The 22,957-nt window shown below is 41.9% G+C and overlaps 1 protein-coding gene across 1 annotated transcript in view; it reads right to left on the minus strand.

Moving 5' to 3' along the window:
- Positions 1-274: 274 nt before the first annotated feature.
- otogl (otogelin-like) overlaps positions 275-22,957 on the minus strand; it is a 51,543-nt gene continuing 28,860 nt past the window's right edge. Inside the window, exons 33-57 of the mRNA XM_061676863.1 lie at positions 21,617-21,895; positions 19,076-19,193; positions 18,923-19,002; positions 17,277-17,896; positions 15,942-16,119; positions 15,707-15,849; positions 14,754-14,777; positions 14,567-14,659; positions 13,126-13,315; positions 12,814-13,031; positions 12,548-12,689; positions 11,678-11,863; positions 10,496-10,708; positions 9,750-9,854; positions 9,570-9,677; positions 9,035-9,136; positions 7,394-7,498; positions 7,267-7,307; positions 7,109-7,175; positions 6,783-6,961; positions 6,137-6,241; positions 5,941-6,060; positions 3,201-3,246; positions 1,721-1,800; positions 275-475 (exon numbers count right to left, since the gene is read on the minus strand). Of these exons, the coding sequence (XP_061532847.1) occupies positions 275-475; positions 1,721-1,800; positions 3,201-3,246; positions 5,941-6,060; positions 6,137-6,241; positions 6,783-6,961; positions 7,109-7,175; positions 7,267-7,307; positions 7,394-7,498; positions 9,035-9,136; positions 9,570-9,677; positions 9,750-9,854; positions 10,496-10,708; positions 11,678-11,863; positions 12,548-12,689; positions 12,814-13,031; positions 13,126-13,315; positions 14,567-14,659; positions 14,754-14,777; positions 15,707-15,849; positions 15,942-16,119; positions 17,277-17,896; positions 18,923-19,002; positions 19,076-19,193; positions 21,617-21,895 (3,743 nt within the window). The remainder of the gene's footprint in view (positions 476-1,720; positions 1,801-3,200; positions 3,247-5,940; positions 6,061-6,136; positions 6,242-6,782; positions 6,962-7,108; positions 7,176-7,266; positions 7,308-7,393; positions 7,499-9,034; positions 9,137-9,569; positions 9,678-9,749; positions 9,855-10,495; positions 10,709-11,677; positions 11,864-12,547; positions 12,690-12,813; positions 13,032-13,125; positions 13,316-14,566; positions 14,660-14,753; positions 14,778-15,706; positions 15,850-15,941; positions 16,120-17,276; positions 17,897-18,922; positions 19,003-19,075; positions 19,194-21,616; positions 21,896-22,957) is intronic.

A 22,957-nucleotide genomic window follows, 5' to 3' on the forward strand; every position in this document is an offset into this window, starting at 1 on the left:
TCGACATTGACGTTTTCGGAATTAGGCAGCTAACAAAAGTTTTATTTGGTTGTTTAATTTCACACTTGATGGGTGAGCAGGCATTCCACAACTATTCTATTTGTATCCAAGCAAATAAAAAGACAATTTTCCATAATATGTCCCCTTTGAAGCACTGTATTACCTTGATCTCTAAGTGCTGTACAAAATCTAATGTGATACCTTCCCTGTACTACGTCATACATGCATCACAAATCTTCGAGCCCTCTGTTATTTCCTTGCCGGAACCTTTCATTCAGTTCCACTGGCAGGTACAGTCCAGGGGCTCTTGAAAGCGGTACGCCACCCTGGTGGCATTGCGTGTGCAGTAGAGCGCCACTGAGCGGGACTGCAGTCCGTTCTCACGGCAGCACTTGCAGAACCTGGCGTGACTGTTGATGTTGAAGTTGAAGATGGTGGCCGACGGACATTTTCCATCACAGGAGAAGACTGTCACCTGTAATAAGGCCGGGGCACAGTGTGAAGGCAGATGTATAGGCTAAAGTGAACCTCGTTCATCCTGGGGGATATCTGTGGTCTATAAATACCATATAAACACATTTAAATATACAGTGTGAGGAAAAAGTATGTGAAGCTTTTTTTCTTAAATTTCCTCCTTCGTGTTCTCCCTTGTACCTCACCATTGTTTGACGTATGGTAGATTTGTCAACAGATATGTTGGCATTTGCTCGTAATTTCTCACTGACACTCTAGGGTTCTTTTTTTACCTCATTGACCATTGTGTCCTGTGCTCTTGTAGTCTCCTTTAAAGGACGGCCACTCCTTGGAAGAGAAGCAACAGTGTTGAACTTTCTCCATTTATTTAACCATCGCGTGATGAACATCAAGTATTTTAGCGATACCTTTTGTTTTTTAACCTTTTCCAGCTTTATACAAGTCATCAATTCTTAATCGTAGGTCTTCTGAGCAAGGCATGGTACACATCAAGCAATAGTTCTTGACCAGAGACAATTGTAAACTGGTTGTGTGTTTTCTCGTGACCAGAGCAGCTTTCAGCCACATCTCCATTCTTGTCTCATTGATTGAACTGGCTTACACCTGACTGATTAACTCTTGGAGAATTTGTAACTGAGAGGTTCACTCACCTTTTCCTCCCTGTCCTGCAACTGTTTACATTTGCAATAAAAATATGAAAACAGAATTATTTAAGTGGTATTAGTTTCAGCAAATTCTCTGCTAGACCACGTTTTATGACCAATTTATGCAGATATGTAAGAAATGACTAACGTGTCACATATTTTTTACTCCCAACTGTATTTGATCACAAACAAATTTAAACATAAAATAGAAAACACTGTACGCATTGAAGTGTCCGGGTGGCTCAAGCGATGGTGAGTCTGTGTGTGAGTGTCCGGGCATGAGGTGTGGCGGACAGCAGGTTTTGCATGAGTGTGCTCATTACGTTTTAGCGGCGGGCGTTCAATAAACAGCCATAAAGAGCATTGGTGACAGTTGCTCTTCTTTCCCAAATGTGAGGGCATTTGCCATTAGTAAAACATAAAAGCCCATAAAAAAACAATTACTACCAAATATAGATTGATGCAATTTAGCAGAGATTTCCCTCACAGAGAGATATTTTTCACACAAAAAAAATCTGTGACATAATGAGGGTCAGAACGAGGATCCGCGATATAGTGGGGAACACTGTATTGTAATTGTGTGCGTGTGTATGTTTTCTCACAGGTGTGTTGCTCCTGCAGTCATCTTTACGTATGGTGGTCCGGATGGCCACTCGCTTGCATGTCTTACCGTCCTCTTTGCCTGTACTCACGTTCACAGAAAACCACAAAAAGTAGACGAATCACTCACAGACACTCTCTAATATAATTCAATACAAGCACTGTATCAAAAATGATACCTTGAAAAAAAATAAAGCCGCAAGCATCGATGAGTGGGCCCTCGATTTTTCATTGCGAATGTTCAAAATGATCAGGAAACTTTAATGCTTTGCTCCGCCCACGTTAGATGCCGTAGGCAAAAAGCTCAGCAATTTATCGTTGTGTATTTTGATTTTCTTACAATATGTAATCATCAAATTTCTTGCGATAGCGAATTTTTGTTTTTCGTTCGTTGTAAGCTATAATCATAAATTATATTTCACTCTGTGAAGTGTGCAGTGAATTTATATAAAATTGGAGTTTCACTTTTTGAAACAAAGTATTCCTCGATATTGTCATTTATCAAGACACACCTGTATATGAAGCTACAGTGTGACTCAAACTGAGCATCATTGTGTTTAAATGTGTTTGATACAGCACTTGTACTGGATGTCATTACAGTATAAATTCATGGTTACCGAATATTACCATTCAATGTAAATTATTATAATTGGCAAAAATGATGATGAATGACAAAAATATAAATAAACACACACATCTACACGCACACACACCTACACGCACACACACATTCTTATTAGGGACCCTGTGAGGACTATTGAGCTGGATGTTTTGTTGCCCAGCAGCAGCTATTTTATTGGGGTGCTCAGACTGCGCTTGGCTACAATGGAGAATGAAGATAATTGCAAGTCAATCAATTGGATCAGGCCTCATCGTCTAATATCAAGCAGCACATACCTGTGTCACAGTTAGTACTACCGGTGGGGGTTATGGGATTAACGGTAAAGGGTAAAACACCCACTCCAGCACCTGGTAGCATCGTCAGGACAGCAAAGAAAGAAAGCGCCGGGAGAACACAAAAACCATTAAAAGAAAAAACAACATCAAGAAGTCAACATGGCACAGACACAGCACAGAGAGGACGCAGGGCGCTAGCATGCACATGCACTTCCACACCTCAACAACAAAAGGAACCTAAATCACATAATGCGTGAAGACAACCTCTGCGCTAGCTCACAACCTCACCGTGGAGCAACTGCAAGGTCAAAGCAGGCAAGCGGTGAAGAAACAATCCACTTTCAATCACCCGGAGCGTACCATTACTGGATTGATGCACAGATGATTATAACTTTCCTTTTTCCCGCCTGTCGATCACCAGACCAAAGTCGCAGATTGTAGGGAAAAACAGGCCAAGCGTCAGGATTGATCGCCAGTTGCTACAACAGGCCACGCACCCCTCATAAAATTCAGCCAATAAGCCCATCCGCTGTCAGGCAACAAGGCACTCACCCTTCTCAAGCATTAATAAACGCAGACACTCACATGTCCTGCAGCAGCCGTCCAAGTACCTCTGAACCACACCACCTTTCTGCAAGTAGAGAACAATACTTACCACTTCTGTTTAATTGTATGATTATATATCTTCATTTTGACGTGGTATGCCAGCTCAGAAGCCCGAAACATGAGTAAAAATAGGAATAAAGGGAAACATTTGACCAAATTAGCACACATCCATCCATCCATCCATCCATTTTCTGTACCGCTTATCCTCACTAGGTTCGCGGGCATGCTGGAGCCTGTCTTAGCCATCTTCGGGCAAGAGGCGGAGTACACCCTGAACTGGTCGCCAGCCAATCGCAGGGCACATATATAAACAAACAACCAGTCGCACTCACATTCAATTAAACTACCATGCATGTTTTTGGGATGTGGGCGGAAGCCGGAGTACCCGGAGAAAACCCACGCAGGCACGGGGAGAACATGCAAACTCCACACAGGCGGCGCCGGGATTTGATTTGCTAACCAGTCGTCCACCGTGCCGCTTTTTATCATATTTATTTATTAAAATAATCTGTGAAAAAAAATCAGCCCTATGTGCCCCCATCATGTACCTCTAATATGATTTTTAAGAAACTACCACGCCCGAGGACAAACAACCAATCCGAGATTGAAGCTGTGACTCATGAAGTGTCATTCATTTCCCATTCACTCGCGGGCACACCCCCACTGCCTCACGCTCATCTGCTACCTGCATGGCCACCGCCGCAAAATTCAAATAAAAAATTTGCTCATCCTTCAGTTGCTAACAACTGGGCATAAGAGTAGCGTACAAAAGCAGAGCAAAGGAGCTCAGGCAGCTGAAGATTCAGAAGCTATGCCGAATTAGCAACCATTCTGCTCAACAACCCACAACGAGACAAAAAATAAGTTGTGTAAAGTAATAATTTTGTAAAAAGTTTAAGTGGAATTCAAAATATTGAACAGCTACTGTATCATATTGGAACCTAATTGATTGGTTGAATATTTTTGGGGCATGAATACACAATCACAAACAATTGAGAGGATGTCTGGTGTGATAAAGTAGCTATATATAAAAAGTCTACACATCCCTGTGGAAGTTTTTTGCGTACTATGGCTTGTGCTGTAAAATGTGATACAAACATCATAATATGCGGTCCCGACCATACAAAAGCCTTTGAAACTTCACAAAAGCAAACGCCAGTGTTACGTCATCTTCACAAACTCTTTTTCAAAGTTCTGAGAGCCATGAATGATGCAATAAATAAAACCATGAGGTGACTACCCCTGTGTATTAGGGGGATATTAATCTAATCGTGGTTCAAGGGCTTCCTTCTGCAACAAAGCAGTACAGCGATCGATGTTTTTTTAAAAAAATTAAAAAAGTAAAAAAAAAAAGGCTTACTCAAATGCATCTAACCTTATGCTGCAAGGCTCCCACAGAGTGAAGGAAAAGGTGGAGTTTGAAATTGGTTAATAACTCGTAAAAATAACAGACAAATTGTGGACACTCCAAATAGTATTCCATCCATCCATCCATTTTCTGAGCCGCTTCTCCTCACTTGGGTCGCGGGCGTGCTGGAGCCTATCCCAGCTATCATCGGGCAGGAGGCGGGTTACACCCTGAACTGGTTGCCAGCCAATCGCAAGGCACATACAAACAAACAACCATTCACACTCACATTCACACCTACGGGCAATTTAGAGTCTTCAATTCATGCATGTTTTTGGGATGTGGGAGGAAACCGGAGAGCCCGGAGAAAACCCACGCAGGCACGGGAAGAACATGCAAACTCCACACAAGCGGGGCCGGGGATTGAACCCCAGTCCTCAGAACTGTGAGGCAGACGCTCTAACCAGTCGTCCAACGTGCCACCACCAAATAGTATTGATTTGTGAAAAAATATGAAAATGACCATATTTGGACAGCGCCACAGGTTTTCCCACTGACAGCGATGAAATCCTATGACCACGCATGACCATTTTTATTAGATATTTTCAATTCAATGCTTTCAACTTTGTGGGACCATCTCACATGTCCAACATCCATTCCATCCATCCATTTTCTACACTGTTCCTCACTCGGGTCGCGGGCGTGCTGTAGGCTATCCCAGCTAACTATGGGCAGGAGGCGGGGTACACCCTGAACTGGTCACCGGCCAATCGTAGGGCACATATAAATAAACAACCATTTGTACTCACATTCACACCTACAGACAATTTAGAGTCTTCAATTCAGCTACTGCGCATGTTTTTGGGATGTGGGAGGAAACCGGAGTTCCCGGAGAAAATCCACACAGGCACGGGGAGAACATGTAAACTCCACACAGGCGAGGATGAATATTGCAATATTAGTCATTTGAACTGCTCTAAGTGCTAGAGGACTCTGCATCTTTTTTCACAATTGTCAAAAAAAAAAAAAAAAAAAAAATGTACCAGCATTACCAGATAACTAGCAACCCTTTACTGCTCAGTGACTGTTTTTTTTTGTCAATGTCTTTATGTCTCCAAAGTGTTCTCTGTCAATTGACTGTCTGTTGTCGTACTAGAGCGGCTCCAAATACCGGAGACAAATTCCTTGTGTTTTTGGACATACTTGGCAAATAAAGATGATTCTGATTCTGATGAACCGGGAACTCAGAACTGTGAGGCAGATGTGCTAACCAGTCATCCACCATGTCTCTTTTTATTTTTACTTGCTGAAGCCATGTGTGACAATACTTTTGTCCATCTTGTGTACAGACACCTGTCCTTGGTCCCCAACCTGAGTGCACTCGGTTTCATTGAAAGGTGGGCAAACCACGCCAGACCCTAGAACCACGGCCCCCACCGGTGTTTCCATGCAGTTGTAACTGGTGCAGTTCTCCACCCAGGAGCTTCCCACCTGCACACACCCACTATTCCAATCAATTTCACTTAAAAAAATAAAAATATATTGTTTAGTTTTTGTTTGCTCTCACGGTAAAAAGCTCTGTGGTCCCATTGTTGCTGGTGAATGCGCAGGAGATGTTTTTACAGGAGCCGCAGCACACCTGAGGGTCAGCAGATGATACGTATACCTGGTTCTGTTGAGACAGAAGAAGAAATTACCAATAATTGGGTCACTTTGAGCATTTTCCAACACTTCGGATCAAAGTCAGCAAAGGCCCCATTATCGGATGTCTCTCAAAGATTATTCTGAGCGATTATCCTGTGGTATGGGGTGTGTTAAGTGTTATTTCCCCCCACCAATCTGCTCGGAAAACTACCTAGCCAACAATCGTAAATGTTAATCCTGTTCAATATTTACAATAGCAAATACGTTTCCAGCAGTCTGGATGCCTTGTGGCACAATGCTGCCTCTCACAGGTCACTCTTGGTACTATGAAAGACATCTGGTTTGCTGGAGGAGACTTGCGATTGTCGGTGGAGATATCACTATGTGTGAAGTCATGTCAAGAACACGACCTAGTAGAAGAACAATAAGCACACACTTGCCCATCATTTCCTCATCATGGTTGGTGTCTCATGTCAAAAATTGGTTAAGATGTTAAACAAAGGTATGTGTGTATGCTTTAAAGCTAACATTACATATATGAAAATGCACTAAATATGCTGGATACATACAGGTTTACATTGCTGGGAGCAGTTGGCTGAAGTGATTTCCATGGCATAGAAGCCTGTGTTTGGATCTTTGTGATGCAGGCATTGGACAGTATAGCACAACTCTGTCTCAAAGTACTGAATGAGGGATTGGCCCGGTCCCAGAACTGTTACTCCTTGGAAAAGGCACACCTCTGCTTTCTCTAAAGGGAAGCACACACAAGCATTAAATCAATAATTACACGACAGAGGAAGACCAAAAACCCTTTTATGGAAGGTGGGTGGGGTGCCAGGGAGCCCTGGATGGCCTGGCACCCCAGTGTGTTTTTTCATGCTCGCATTCCACATACGGCATGCGTGTCGAGGACAGCCACAGTCGCTGCTGCTGATGTCTGGGACCTCGAATAGAACCTCCCCCTGAGAGAAGATAAAGCGCTCTGGCTAAAGCGATTCTGCTGTCTCGGTGTGAACAAAACCCTGCTTTAGAGTTTTAATGCAGCTTACTTACAAGCTGGCACACTTGGAGAGCACTGTCCTCACACTGACATTCTGGGAGTGACAGAGGCAAAAGCATACTGTGTGAGGTTTAAACACAAAAAACAGAGAACTTGATTGAAACTAAAATGTTTAGGTACCACAGTGCTGCTGCGGACAGCAATAGCCCGATGGAGTGGTTTCAACCAAAGTAAGACCCGGTGCACAGCTCACAGATGATTTGGGACACTTGTTGACATCACACACTGTAACACATGGGAAAGATTTTAATGAATAAAATTATTAGCGCTGTCAATCGATTCATATTTTAAATCAGATTAATCACACTTACATTTTGATTAATTGCGATGAATCACAGGCACCAAATATACCACACACAGTACCACATTTTGCTTTGAGATGGTATTTTAAACTTGTTGTGCTGTGATGAAAAGAATGAGGGACTATGTGCAAGAATGAGGTACTATGTGCAAATTACTATTATTATTGTTTGTTTTTTGTTTTTTTCAATAGTCCCACCGGTTCGACTTTTGAAGCAAAATTTGTCGCTGAGCACACCAGTCAGTCTCCTCACTTAACTTTGCACTGGCAGAAGCAATGACCTGATGACTGACTTTATAGCAACCTGCTCCACATTTCAGATATTCATCCGCAGTTAAGGTAAAGAGGGTGTGTGGTCAAAATAAATTCTGTGATTAATCCAATAATTCCAAAATAAATTATGTGATTAATCCAATAATTATTTTTGTGATTCATCTTGAGTTAACTTTTACATCCCTAAAGAATATATACAATAAAACAAAATAAAATATATTCATCCATCCATCCATTTTCTGAGCCGCTTCTCCTAACTAGGGTCTCAGGCGTGCTGGAGCCTATCCCAGCTATCATCGGGCAGGAGGCGGGTTACACCCTGAACTGGTTGCCACCCAATCGCAGGGCACATACAAACAAACAACCATTCGCACTCACATTCACACCTACGGGCAATTTAGAGTCTTCAATTCATGCATGTTTTTGGGATGTGGGAGGAAACCGGAGTGCCCGGAGAAAACCCATGCGGGCACGGGAAAAACATGCAAACTCCACACAGGCGGGGCCGGGGCTTGAACAAATTTTTAATATGGTTGTCTTATTTTGTAGCTAAAATATATAAAATCCATCCATCCATCCATTTTCTGTACCGGTTATCCTCACTAGGGTCGCGGGCGTGTTGGAGCCTATCCCAGCTATCTTCGGGTGAGAGGGGAGGTACACCCTGAGGTGGTCTAGCCAATCGCAGTATATAAAATACATAATTTAAACAAATTATAATAATGCCACAAAATTACATATAAAATATTTCATATATATTTATATATCATATATAAATATTTGATATATTTTCTGCAGTCCAGACCTGTCTCCCATTGAAAATGTGTGGCGCATTATGTAGCGTAAAATATGACAACGGAGACCCCGGACTGTTGAACAGCTGAAGCTGTACATCAAGCAAGAATGGGAAAGAATTCCACCTACAGTATATATATATACATATATATATATATATATATATATATATATATATATATTTACATGTATATACAGTATATACGCACATTAGTATATATACATACAGTACATACACGTGTATACACACACACGCATGCTTACAAGCACACATAGAGAAAAACAGTTGAGATATAGAGCCTACACTAATAAAATCGCAACAGCCATAGCAAAGGTAAAAACAAAAAGCTGGAATAATTAATATTACTATGCCATATGGCAGCACCGCTCACCACAAAGATAGTGTGGGCAGCAGCTTTGGGTGGTGTTCAAATCCACAGCCAGGATTTCTCCTTGCAAGCAGGTAGGAACTGGCTCCATGCACGATTCACACACTGCACGGCAAAACACACCATTATAGCCCTTCAGATGATGGAGGTGCCCATAATAAACAGTCACACTGCTCCTTAAAGGGGACACATTATAAACAATTGACTTTTTATTTCTTTTATCTGAATAGTTGAGTCTCTGGAGCACCTGCCCACCCATCATGTGTGAAATTAAACAACCAAGTGCATCTTTTGTAAGAGGCCTATTTCTGAAAATGTGAGCAAGAAGTGTGACCAGATCCAGAGCCACTTTCAAGCAACTCTACACTGTCTGAAAAACTATGATGCAGAAATAGCCCACATTTCCCACCACAGGTTCAGTTGTCAGGATGGGTTGAATTCTTGACTTATCCTTGGGGTATGTTGGTGAAAGAAAAAAAAATTGGGAAAAAAATGCATAATATGTCTCCTTTAATGTTTTAATAAATCTCTGGCCTACCACAGAGGTAAGAATAGCAGCACAGTTTCCCCCAACGTATCTCCACTAAAAACTGGTCTTCCCTACAGTTGGGGATGAGTGCAGGGGGACACGCCGCAGGGTCACACTCTGAGGAAGAGGGGTGACAACACAGCGTTAAAGCATGTCAAACAATTTGCTGGTAATAGTGCTTGTTCTCACCGCATCGGTACTCTGGACAGCAGGAGAGGGCGCTGTAACCGATCACCAGTCGGTCGCCGTGGTCACAAGCTGGTGCTTCACTGTCACATTTGGTCATGTTGCATTCTGGATGCAAGGACATGGTCGAAGATGTACGATTCTGTCACTTCATGAAAACACTTGACCCACGTAACGTTGTACCAGTGCACATTTCAGTGAGATTTTAATTCCTAACCCAAGTGTATCAATTACTCATGGGTCGATTGATCACGCCTTCCGAGTGGGGTACGCGTAATTTGTTTCCTGTAATTGGCTGGTGACTAGTCCTGGGTATAACCCGCCTATTACCCGATGTCTACTACTACTGTCACATGTATACAAATAGTTGTGTATACAATACACGTGTACACAAGAGTCAAGGGCTAAGAGCCAGTTCACCATCTGGAAGAGTTGTGTTTAACAAAAGAGTTACTCTATGTTATTCAGTACACTAAAAATGCATTATAAAATAAAGACAAAAGGTCATTCTAGTTATGCACAAAGCGCATACCACAAATGTACCCAACCATGGCACAAAAAAAAAAAAAAAAGTACAGTAACCGTGAGTAACCTGTACTGTCCCACCCCTACAAGCCACTCGTCCGCCATACTGCCTGCTTATGTGGCTTTGAGTAATATTGTAAGAATACCAATAATTGTGATTATTTTGGTCATGAAAATCATAGGATGTCATAGTCACGCTATTTCATCTTGACACTTGACCTCACCACAGATCTTCTTGGGGCAGCAGGCGCCTTCCTCCAGCACGTCAAGCACGTACTCGCCCTGCCTCTCGCACAGCGGCGTCGGAACAAAGCCGCAGTCGGGGTCCACAGCCAGCACGGAGCCATTCTCCATGCACTTGTACAGGCAGCAGCCTTGAGCGGAGCCGTTCCACACCTCACCAGGGGCCCGGGGCCTGCCTTCACTGTCCGTGCATACTATGGAAGCCAGATAATAATTCACAGATGGGCAAGGTAGTCATTTTCCGTTTTTTTCCGACATATATAATTTGCAGGTGACTGCCGCCTGCTCAAAAATCTATGACATCACGAAAACTATTATTTTCTGACTAGCATTGCTCTAGTTGCGTGTTATTTTCAATTACAATTGCAGTACAGTGAACCTCCATTTGTCACGGAGGTTACATACTACACCTGTAATAAGTGAAAATCAGTGCTATAGTGAGACCATATAAACAGTATTTCGTTTTTCTTTTAGTTTTAACCCACACATTTAAACTTATTAAAACACCTTGCAAACATACTTGAAGACAAAAATATTGTTACTGTAAATGAATAAAATGCATTGAAAATGACGTATATATTGTAGCGTCTATGTACATGCAAGCGTCTTTAAGAGGTGGGGCTTGGTAAGTAAGTATACTGTAAAATCCCATAAAAAATGATCTCTTAAAACAGAGGTGATGTGAAGGATGAACAGCGAAAAAGAAGAAGCGCTGTGAATAGAATTAACATGCTTTCTTTCCTACAGCAAATGTGAGAGACGGTTTTGTGGGTTTTCAAATAGGACAATTTGCATGTAACCAAGCATCTCTGATTTCTCCGGAAAAAAAATCTTCACAAGCATGTCAGGTCTAAAAGTAATAAAACTCATGAAATGGAGTGAACCAAACATTAAAATCACCGTAAGTTATGGTAATTTTTAAATCACTTTGTTTTAAATTAAAATTTTGAATTTCCGCAATACACAGGGCCAGCAGTTTTGAACAAACTACAAATTCACCTGGCTCAGACATATTAAGGAAGGCATACTGTACTTTGTGATGCAAGCCAGATGCATTGTGCATGCGCAATTGCAACAGCACAAGCTGGTCCACAATTTAGTTTATTTATTACATTTTTTTAACGGATCACAGAAAGATGTTGCTGCCTTTCAGTGCGACTCACCGCAGCGATCCTCGGTCACGCAGTGCGGGGAGTCGGCGCGATGCAAGAGGGTCCCGCCACGGCAAACGCACTCTTCCCGGACGAAGGGGCAAGCGGTCTCCTTGTAGTAGTCCCTGTTTAGACAGGTGAGGCTGGCGCAGGTGTTCACGCAAGGACGATACTCCTTACCGGGGGGGCACCGCAGAGCTGCGGGAGAAGTGATGAGCTTTGAGGCCATGAGTTTAATTTTTTCCATGACCAAGCTTGTAATTCAATTTATTCATATATCAAATCAATTTTCCTCTTTGAAATGTACTGAAATGTCATCAATACGTTCCAGCCCCCAAAAAACAACCACACATTTTTTTGCTGTGTTGTCAATCAAGGAAATTAGCACTGTGTTGAATATGAAAAAAGAACAAATAAAAAAGAATGCAAAGAAACAAACTGGTTTCATAAAGTGTAATTACAGTACATATTGTAGAATCCGTGTGTTGAATGTGTGCCATTAAGGGGTGTGTCCTTTTGAGTGATGTCAGGAGTTGAAGTTGCATTAGCCAGTTAGTCTGGGTGTGAGCATCTAAGCGTGAGTTATAGCCTACAGCAGCCCCTTGTGAGTGTTCATATTTTGTATTTGTGCGTTTGACGGTGCTTCTTTGACAGGGCATCACAGTACCTTAATTGCTCCATTTTTTCACTTTGTTTGAGGCATATCAGAAGTTTAGTCAGACCCCAAATTTTGACTCTCCACATAGAGCAAAAAAACGGCTCTTAACTAAAAAAAATACTTGTTAAGTCGGGGCATTCTTAAGTCAAGGTACCACTGTATCTGTATCTGCATCTGTGTGTGTGTGTGTGTGTGTGTGTCTGTGTGCGTGCGTGTGTTCTCACGGCAGAAATTGTGTCGTCTCCAGCTGACGCACACTTGGTGCGTGTAGCAGACGGCCACGTACGCCGCCAGAAAGTCACACTGGTGGTCCTTGTAGTGCAGGTCGCCTGCCCACATGATGTCACAGAATTGATCCGGAGGCACCTGCAAAGCACATAATCCAATGTCATAGTCCTCTGTTCATTGGGGACTCCTATGGTATGCTGTGATGTATTCTCTGAATACTGTCATGAGGCAAAGAGGCAAATCATGCTTTTAAAAGACGCACCTTGCTATGGCACGATATGAAGGCTCTCTGGTGGAGCATGTAGAGACAAATAGAGCAATCCCCGATGGTGCAGTTGTCACCGACCCTGCGAATGTGCTCGCTTTCGTCGGGCGTGGGCACCCTCCAAGCCTGTAGGAAGAGGATCATGTCTCCCACCTCCCTCACCACGGTGCCATTGGGCAACCTCAGGTCATTCTCCGGGTTGCCGTCGCAGTAACCTGCCGTGACGGGTAGACACGAGGTCAACGCCAAATGTCTGCTCGTGTTTATTCGATTCCCTCATCGAGCCTTTGCCGTGATGGTGACACTCACCGCACAGGCCTCGAGTGTACACAGATGCTTCGTTTGGCGTGATGTACTGCAGCACCATGATCCCAGTGCTGTGATACCACTGTATGCTGACATGGCCAGGTGTTTTGATAAGATACATAGTGCCGGTGTCTTCCACATGAAGAGAGTGGCGGGAGAACGGCAGCCTAGTTGGCCTGGAGTTCATTGTTACCTAAAAATATACATACAGGTGCATCTTTATAAATTGAAATTGTGTAGAAAAGTTAATTTACTTCCATAATTCAGCTCAAAAAGCGAAACATTACATAGATTCATTAAAAACATGGGAAATCTTTCACGGAAGAGCAATTCCTACTTTCATAGACATACTAAATAATTTTTGATTGATTTATTATATGTTAGGCGGCACGGTGAAAAACTGGTTAGAGCGTCTGCCTCACAGTTCTGAGGACCGGGGTTCAAATCCCGGCCCCGCCTGTGTGGAGTTTGCATGTTCTCCCCGTGCTTGCGTGGGTTTTCTCCGGGCACTCCACTTTCCTCCCATATCCCAAAGACATGCGTAGTAGCTTAATTGAAGACTCTAAGTTGCCCGTAGGTGTGAATGTGAGTGCGAATAGTCATTTGTTTATATGTGCCCTGCGATTGGCTGGCAACCAGTTCAGGGTGTACCCCGCCTCCCGTCCGAAGTTGGCTGGGACAGGCTCCAGCAGCTCGCGACCCGAGTGAGGATAAGCGGTAAAGAAAATGGATGGATGGATGTAAGTAAATAATAACACTGGGTTAGAAAAAAAATATTTGTTTAATTATTTTTGTTTTTTTTTACTGAGTTTGCGTCGCTGAATCCAAAAATGTTGTTTCTGTGTCTTCTGTTCAGGTCAGGTTTTTATTCCAAGTTGTTAACAGTTTAATAAACAAATGTTACAAACTTTGCCGAATGTAAGTTGAATAGTAGACACTGATAAAAGTACTTGTAAATTACATTATGTCATCATTGTTCAGAATTCAGGGCATTACCTTCCGTTTATTTGAACCTCTAAAGTGAAAATACCTGCACATGTAAAAGAAAATGTGTTCAAAAAGTTGACCTGATTGAACAAAACCAATGTGATATTTTGATTCAGCACATCAAAAGTTTCCTAAATCATTTAAAAAAAAAAAAAAAATCTTAATGAATTTATTGTTGACCACTGTAATTTTCAGACCAATTATTTAAAATCTGAAAATTTCCCACAGCACACTAATGTGCCTGGCACACAGCGGTTGGGAACAGCTGTCTTATGGAACATTCTAATTTCTTGAGATGTAAGCTATAATCATCAAAATTATAAAATCATGACTGTACTTCACTCTGTGTGTCATGTGTTACATTTTCCACGATATTCTAATTAATTGAGATACAGCTGTAAATTAACAAAATTCAAAAGGAACAAACACAGTTTTTAATTCAGGTTAAGAGGATCACCTTTCGATCCAGTCGATTGATGACAATGCGGTCGTAAGAGGTAGTGATATTTAATTTCTTCAAACACAGACCAGATGTTCCACCTGTTGGACTCTGTAGAGAAAGAAAATACAGGACGTAAAATAAATAAATAAAGCATGTCATAGCTTTTGGTCATAATGGAACAAGCTGTGTATGTGACACTCACAGGTCTTCTGATTGAGTTTACGCTCTGGAAGGATTATAAAAACAACAACATGATAAGCATAATACCACAGGGTGTCCCCAAATCATTGTAATATGAATATCCGAGTAACAAAATTAAATAGGCTTCATGTTGAAAAACAAAAGATTTATTTCTCAGAATTGTAATTTACAACATGTTCAAATATAGAGTATTTTTATTTTATTTCACAAAGCTTTGCAGAAGTTCAATATGCGCGCTCCCTGTTATTAAGACAACTATTAAGACATCTGGAAAGTGTTTTATACTGTTTAAAAAAGAATAATGTGTCTGATATAAACTTAATTTTTTACACCTCTTTCGAATTTAAGATCCTTTGAGCGAGACTTGGCTATGGTAGTAGACTATGAAATTATTTTTTTTTAAATTTTAAATAAATTACAACAAAACAACAACATATTCACAAAACGTTAAATGAATATGTAAAATTGTTCATTTTACACTCATTTTTAATTTTATTATTCACAAAAAATTAATTAAATGATTATTTAATTTGGTAAATGAATAAATAATGATAAAAATACATTTCTATGAACAAATGTTTACACAGTGCAATACCTATGCAACCTACACTTGAAGTTGAATGCCTGCATCTTTGAACTTTATATACTTATTTTTGTAGTTTATCTTTCATTATTTTAATTGTTCTTTTTTACAGCATCTTTTATATTCTTTGTATTAGTGGAGGGAAGCTAGCAAAGTAAGAATTTCATTGCTCAATGCTGCCGCTGTGTTTTTACCGTGCATATGACAATAAACATCTTGAACCTTGAATTTTATAAAACAACAGCAAAATTACAGGACTCTTTGTAATGTAAATACTCGGTGGACCATATTAAAGAATGTAGCCGGCTGTATGTGGCCTGTGGGCCATACTCTGCCTACCTCTGCTGTATATAATCGAGGTTTAACATTACCTGGCCGGTTGGGCATTTTTCAACTGTGCCAATAATAGTCTCTCCCGGTAGCTTAACCATGATGTAGGAGCCGTTATCATACAAAGCCACGTTGTTGCCATCAAACGTGATCACGCGGAGGTCAGACATCACAGTACAACGACCTGGCAAAAAAAAAATAAAAAACTCTTGATCATCCATTTTGATAAACCTGCACCATCAGCGTATATCAAAGAGTAACAATGTGGCAGCTTACAAGGGCAACGCCATTGTGGGCAGCAGGGGTCCATGTTGATGAGGACGGGCAGGCCTAGCAGGCTACACCGAGGTCGGGTGGTGTTGAAGCGGCAATGCAGGGACGCGTTGTAAAGCAGCAGCTGCCCGTTGAAACAGATGAGCTCTGCACACTCGTCAAGACGGTAGACGTATGGAGGCTTATGGGATACACAGCATTGAAGAATGCACAATTAGAATGGGCACCATAGTTAGACGAGAAGACACTATAGTTTACTTCTTATAGAAAAAAACTGTGAAGATTGGGTTGGGTTCGTTGCTTTACAAAGTGTTTTTTGTTTAAATATTTTCTTTAACATATGACTTTACTACTGCGTTAGCTTAAGTCAGTGATCGAGACCACGCGTGTTCACTTACATGCAAAATTTGGTTAGGTCGGTGTCCTACTAACAAAACTCTGTTGAAAAAAAAGGGCCGCTTGTAGTTGTACACTAATAAACATATTGGGATCTGTATTTTTTAAATCTGTGCTGTTCGGCTGCTCTCATGCAGTATGGGGGCTCTGTATGCCATGTCATGCCAAAACAGTTTTGTTGTGCAGGAAATTTGATACAGTCTTGTTATGTGACAGTCTGTATTGAGATGGATATTTATAGGTAATGCATTTGGACAGTATGAGGTTTGAGAAGGGATCAGAAAGAGTGAAAAGAGCAAATAGAGCGAAAAAGAACAAGAAAAAAAAACACCAGCATAACAGCAGTATAACAACACTAACTTCACATCGGAGTTGGATCTTCTCTACTTTATACAGTATGTGAAGGGAACTGGGAAGGCAGTGGCACACCCTGTGAGGAACGGATATGATGAGTAGCACATAGGACAAGACGGGACAGGGACAGAGGGACTAAGCCAGGAATTACGACACACTCTAATGAAGTGATGCAAAGAACAGTGAATAGGACAGGACAGGACAGGATAGGACAGGGGAAGTGAGACAGGCACTGCTATGCCCTGTGAGGAAGGGTAGCAACAAGTAACTAATGGGAAAGGGGAGGATAGGATGGGTGCAGTGAGCCAGACAGCGCAACACTCTGTGAGTAAGGGACACAACTAGTAGAAAATAGGGCAGACCTGGACAGGATAGGACAGGACAGGGATAGTGAGACAGGCAGTACTCCATCATGTGAAGAAGGGACGTAACAAGGAGATATCGTACAGGACAAGACAGGACAATTACAACTAAGCTTTATCATGTTGATTCTCATGATGATTGTGACTCTATTTCTTCAAATCCAACAAAAGACCCTCAAAAAACATCTTCCACACTGTGTACTCTCCTAGATGAAGTAAAACTCACAGTACAGGGTGTTGTGGGCATGAAGAACGGAGACGTGGTCGACCCCTCCTCTTTTGTCGGAGATATGTCTTGGCTTGTGAATAATTCTGTTGTCACCGGCTTGGTGCTCGTGCCAGTTGGCGCAGAGATTGCCTCGGCAACCGTCGAAACGTCCACCGGTGTGATAGCGGCGGGTTGAGGTTGAGAAGGAATAGCCATGCTAATGGTGCTTGTGGCGGGGGAGATGACGGGAGGTGGCGTCGAGGTCATGGGGGTAGGTGGCAATGGGGTTGAAGGTGTGGTAACGGTTGTGGTGGGAGTAACTGAAAGGGTTGGAGTTAAAATAAAGGGCGACGTGGAAGGCTCTGTGGGAGCAGTTGAGGGTGTTGGGGTCATCTGAGTGGGTGTACTTGTGGGGGGAGTTGTAGTGAAGGGGATCCTTGGAGGAAATGGACTGAAAGTAGTGGCGAAGGTCTCTGGCCTCATAGAGGTGGAGGATGTAGTGACCACTCTAGTGGTGCTCTTAGTGGTTGTGATAATCGTAGGCCTCTTTGTGGAAAGTGTTATCGGTGGAGATGTCGTAGTTATGTCAGGCTGTGTCACAAATGCATAGGGGGTGGGAGTCGGGGGAAGAGTTACACCTAAAAAGGACAGATCATATCACAAATAAGAGAGTTTTGGAGAATTCAGCCCTATTCAAAAGGAATAGTTACAGTATGCACCGTGGAACATCTGAAGTCCAATAAAGTAGACCCTGCATATTCACTGTTTGGTACCCGAGGATTCACCTATTTGGAGATTTCTTTTTCAAAACAATTTTTTCCAACGTAAAAAAATATTTACTTATCTTTTTTCTTTGTATTTTTTGTTTTTGGGGGGAGAAACCAAACCCCAAAACCGCTTCTTGGTGGTTCATCCCCACTTGTTAAAAAATATATAAAATATATATTTTTTCATTTCAATTACTGTATATGGGCCTCAATTCGCCGCAGATTTTCGCTATTTGCAGTCCGGCCCGGTCCCTATCTTCCACAAATAGCAGGGGTCCACTGTACCCATGAGGTAAAAAATTTTTTAAATGTGGGGGTGGGGAATACACATCTATCATCAAAACCATTAAAATTTTCATTATGCATTTGCCATTAAAGTTCAAAGTGTCAGGGCTGCTGTTTCAGCCCCCTGAGTCCAGCCCTTGAGTGTGTGTGTCTGTGTGTGTGTGTGTCTCCGGGTACTTTTGCTTTCCTCCCACATTCCAAAATCATGCATGTTAGGTTCCTTGATGACACTAAATTGCCATTGTGTGTGAATGTGATTAGAAATGCTTGTATGTCTATAACTGCAACTGGCTGGGAACCGGTTCAAAATGTATCCTGCTCAGAGGTGGGTAGTCACACAGTATATTTACTCAGTTACATTTACTCAAGTAAACTACTTCCTGTCGAGTTGAATACTCTACCTGTGCTTGTTCAAGTTTTCTTCATCTCGCATTCAAAAAACAAGCATGTTAGGTTTATTGATGACTCCAGATTGCCCATAGGTGTGAATGTGAGTGTAAATGATTGTTTGTCTATATGTGCCCTTCGATAGACTGGCAACCAGTCCAGGTTGTACGCACTTGCCCGGCATCCCAACCTTAAAATTTGCTCTGAAAGCCTTACAGTACTCACAATCCTCCATGTAGACACATCTGTTGGTGACCTCATCTAGGATCATTTCCTTGGGACATCGTGGAAAGCAGCCCTCCACGCTGTGACACATAGCAAGTCCTTAAAGAAAAATCCCTTTAAAATACGATTGAGTGTGCGTCACGATGCACTTACAGAGGCAGGAAGCGGCAGCGTTTAGCATCAGGGTCATTGCAAGTGCGCACGCATGGGCTGGCACAGGCCTGATAGCGCCACTCACACATTAGCCGATAGGGGATGACAAAGTGAGTCTCTGCATCAAGAGAGTAGCAAATTAGTTAGTGCTGTTGCATATATAAATGTAGAGCACCGGTTCTCAAACTGCGAGTAATAACTTGGGGGTCCATCCATTAATAAATTAAGTTTTTTTTTAGTGCATACCTACATATGGGGACCGCCCCAGCTTTGGAAAAAAAACATACTAAAACAATTACCGTACTTTCTCGTGTATAATGCGCACCAATGTATAATACGCACTCCCAAAGTTGACCTCAAAATTCAGGAAAACCCTTCCACCTATGTATAATGCATTTTTAAAATGCATGATTTTGCTTCTACAAAAAACATTTAATTTTATTTTAATGGGTTTCAAATTAAACAGTCAAGCATTTCGGAAAAGCAATGTCATTAAAAAAAACATAAACATAAAGAAATTAATGATGGTTGTTGTTCAGTCATGTCATATTTAAAAAAAAAAATAATAAATAAATAAATATATATATATATATATATATATATATATATATATATATATATATATATATACATACACACCTATGTATAATGCGCACTCTTGACCTTTGACAATTTTTTTTGGGGGGGGGGGGGATGCGCATTATACACGAGAAATTACGGTACTCGTTCATATATTAGCAATGGCCTATTTAAAAACTGATATGGTTGTGAAATATCACTGTATACTGTAAATCTGATCTTTTCCCGCTTTATAATACTTTTTTTCTCATCTAGAGATGTACAGGTAAAGCAAGGTGACCAAGAAAAATATTTGCAGCTTGGAAGCACATACCTCAGCTCAAAATTTTCCACAATGTTGCTAAATCACTCCTTTTGAAAAGTGTAAATGGGAACCATGTCTTTGGCAGTGTTCTGCGTGATTGACTGTGATTTCCTCGTCTGTTTCTTAGCAGGAATCAAATTCGTTAGCTGCTTTTTTGAAAAAATAGTCGATAGAGTGGCAGGAAAAGTTTCTAAATATAATGTCCAAATCGCAAAGAACTGCAAGGAAAAATATGCTTGTTCTTTGTCTGATGGATATTTCTTGTTTTGTCTTAGACAAATTCACTTCCTTCAAACATTTTTTTCCTGAAAAAATCCCAAAAAAACAACACTAATAATGTATAATTTCCTTATTGATTTTAGAGTAAAGAGTACATTTATCAAAAAGTTAGAAATACTATAATTCGGTAAGTGTATGCACTATAAATACGCTAGTTTTAAGACATCTTTTTTTTGTTTTTTTTTAGGCTAGCAACATTATTTATTCCCTCCGACTGACTGGCGACCATTTCAGGGTGTAGTCCGCCTTTTGCCAAAAGTCCGCCGGGATAGGGACCAGTGCCAGAACAGGATAAGCGGTATTGAGAATCAATGAATGAATATTGTTTAAAGAAATCTATCCAAGTCAAATGTATATGTTTTTTGGCAGATAGTTTTGCTCAGGTTAAGCACTATATTCTTCATTTCATTTTTTTAAAGCCCTGCTTTGGCAGTTTAGCACCTCTCTCTTTGCAGCCATGCTGTTAGTGAAAGCATTGCACATCAGCTCGCCATGATGGATGAAACCATCCATCCATTTTCAACACCGCTTATCCTCGTTAGGGTCACGGGGCGCTGGAGCCTATGACCAGCTGACTTCGGGCGAAAGGCAGACTACACCTTGAACTGGTCGCTAGTCAGTCGCAGGGCACACTTAGACACGAACAACCATTTGCATTCACACACCGTCACTGATTGGGAACTGAACCCACGCTGCCCACACCAAAGTCAGCCGTGTGTACCACTCCACCATCACTGACTGATGGATGAATATTGAACTTAATTCAACTGAATTTGGTTGGTTTCTTTCTATCGTAAATAATTTGGTTGAAACATTTAAAAATTAAATAAATAATACACATGTAGCGCCCGACTGGTTAGAGCATCTGCCTCACAGTTCTGAGGTCCGGGGTTCCGGTCCCGCCTGTGTGGAGTTTGCATGTTCTCACCGTGCCTGCGTGGGTTTTCTCCAGGCACTCCGGTTTCCTCCCACACCCCAAAAACATGCGTGGTATGTTAATTGAAGACTCTAAATTGCCCGTAGGTGTGAATGTGAGTGCGAATGGTTGTTTGTTTCTATGTGCCCTGCAATTGGGTGGCAACCAGTTCAGGGTGTACCCTGCCTCCTGCCCGATGATACCTGGGATTGGCACCAGCACTCCCGCGACCCTTGTGAGGATAAGCAGCTCAGAAAATGGTTGGATGGATGGATGGATAATGCACATGTGCTTTCGGGGGGCGTATGGTAGTGATGTTAATAAAGGGGATCCTCAAAAAACTGTCTCTCCTGTAAGGGATCCCTGGACTAAACATTTGGAAACCCCTGTCATAAATAACCATTTTTTCAGCAAAGAGGTCCATAGCTGTGCCACTTAAATAAACAAAAAATGTACGACATACCCTCGAGTATGAAGCTACTGCTGGCTTTGAAGCCGGCAGACGTGTCATATCTCAGAGCTCGAGCAGTGGTGCGTGTCAGTGTCAGAAAGATTCCCGGTTGGCCGGCAAGTTCGAACGAGGTGTGACCTGGCAGAAACAGCCCCTGATGCTGGATGAACGTCGCCCGACGTCTGAACTCCTCCCCTCGACTCCAGCGCTCCAGCTGGACACATCTCTTTTCCGACACCACAAGGAAAAAGTTGGGTCTCTCCGCGGACTCGAGGGACACCACAGGGACACCTGGGGGAACAACCACTGGGGATTAAACTACTGCATCCCTAAGAGTGCAGTGGAACCTCTGAAGTGGAACACCCGTGAAGTTGTCCATCTATCTAGCTGAGCTGGAGTCTTTCTCAGCTGACTATTGACGAGAGAAGCGGGGTACACCCTGGACTGGTTGCCAGTTAACCATAGGGCACATACGTATAGACAAACAACACTCACACATATGGACAATTTACAGCTGTGATTCTCAACTGGTGGTTCGGAATGCAAAAGTGAGTCAGGGACCCATTTTAGTCACGGACAGCTAATAAAAAAAATTACATGTATTCATAATCAGATATTTTCGGTACAGTACAAAGGGGTACCAAGTTTCCACATGGAAGCTATTAGGTAAGCAACATGAAATGTTACTCACTTGTAATCTAGTCACTAGTTTACGCTGTAAATAAATACAGTGCACCTTAGCCGATAGTTAATGGGCATCATGTCTAGCAATATGCTTTTTGTCAAAAACGGCATTAAAAATACAACATAGTGTATATGTTTTCAGAGGCTATTTTTAAACCAAAAAATGCTTTATTGTTCCTAACTTCTATTAAATTGGGTTGTGACTTTGCAACAACAGGAAAATGCAGATCCCAGGGTGAAAACAGTTGAGAACCACTGATTTAGAGGTTCTCATTCCGGTCCCAGCAGACTTGGCGAGAGAAGCGGGGTAGACCCCACACTGGGCACCGATCACTTGTAGGGCCCATATAGAAAATCAACAATGCACACTGACATTCACACATATGGACAATTTAGAGGTCCTCATTTGGGTTGCGGGTGAGCCAGAGTCTATAGCAGTTGAGTTTTGGTGAGACAAGCGGGTAAACCCTGGACTGGTCGACTATCAATCACAGGGCACCTATAGACAAACAACCATTCAAACTCGGATTAACACCTATTGACAATTTAATTTTAGTCTTAATCTTAAATCTGCAATGAGCCTAACATGCACGTTTTGGAATGTCCCAACGGAGATTCGACCCGTGATCTCCTGACAGTGGGCAATGGGCTTTTTTCCCCATTTATATT

Source organism: Phycodurus eques, chromosome 5 (genome assembly GCF_024500275.1).
Source record: "Phycodurus eques isolate BA_2022a chromosome 5, UOR_Pequ_1.1, whole genome shotgun sequence".
Classification (NCBI taxonomy): domain Eukaryota; kingdom Metazoa; phylum Chordata; class Actinopteri; order Syngnathiformes; family Syngnathidae; genus Phycodurus; species Phycodurus eques.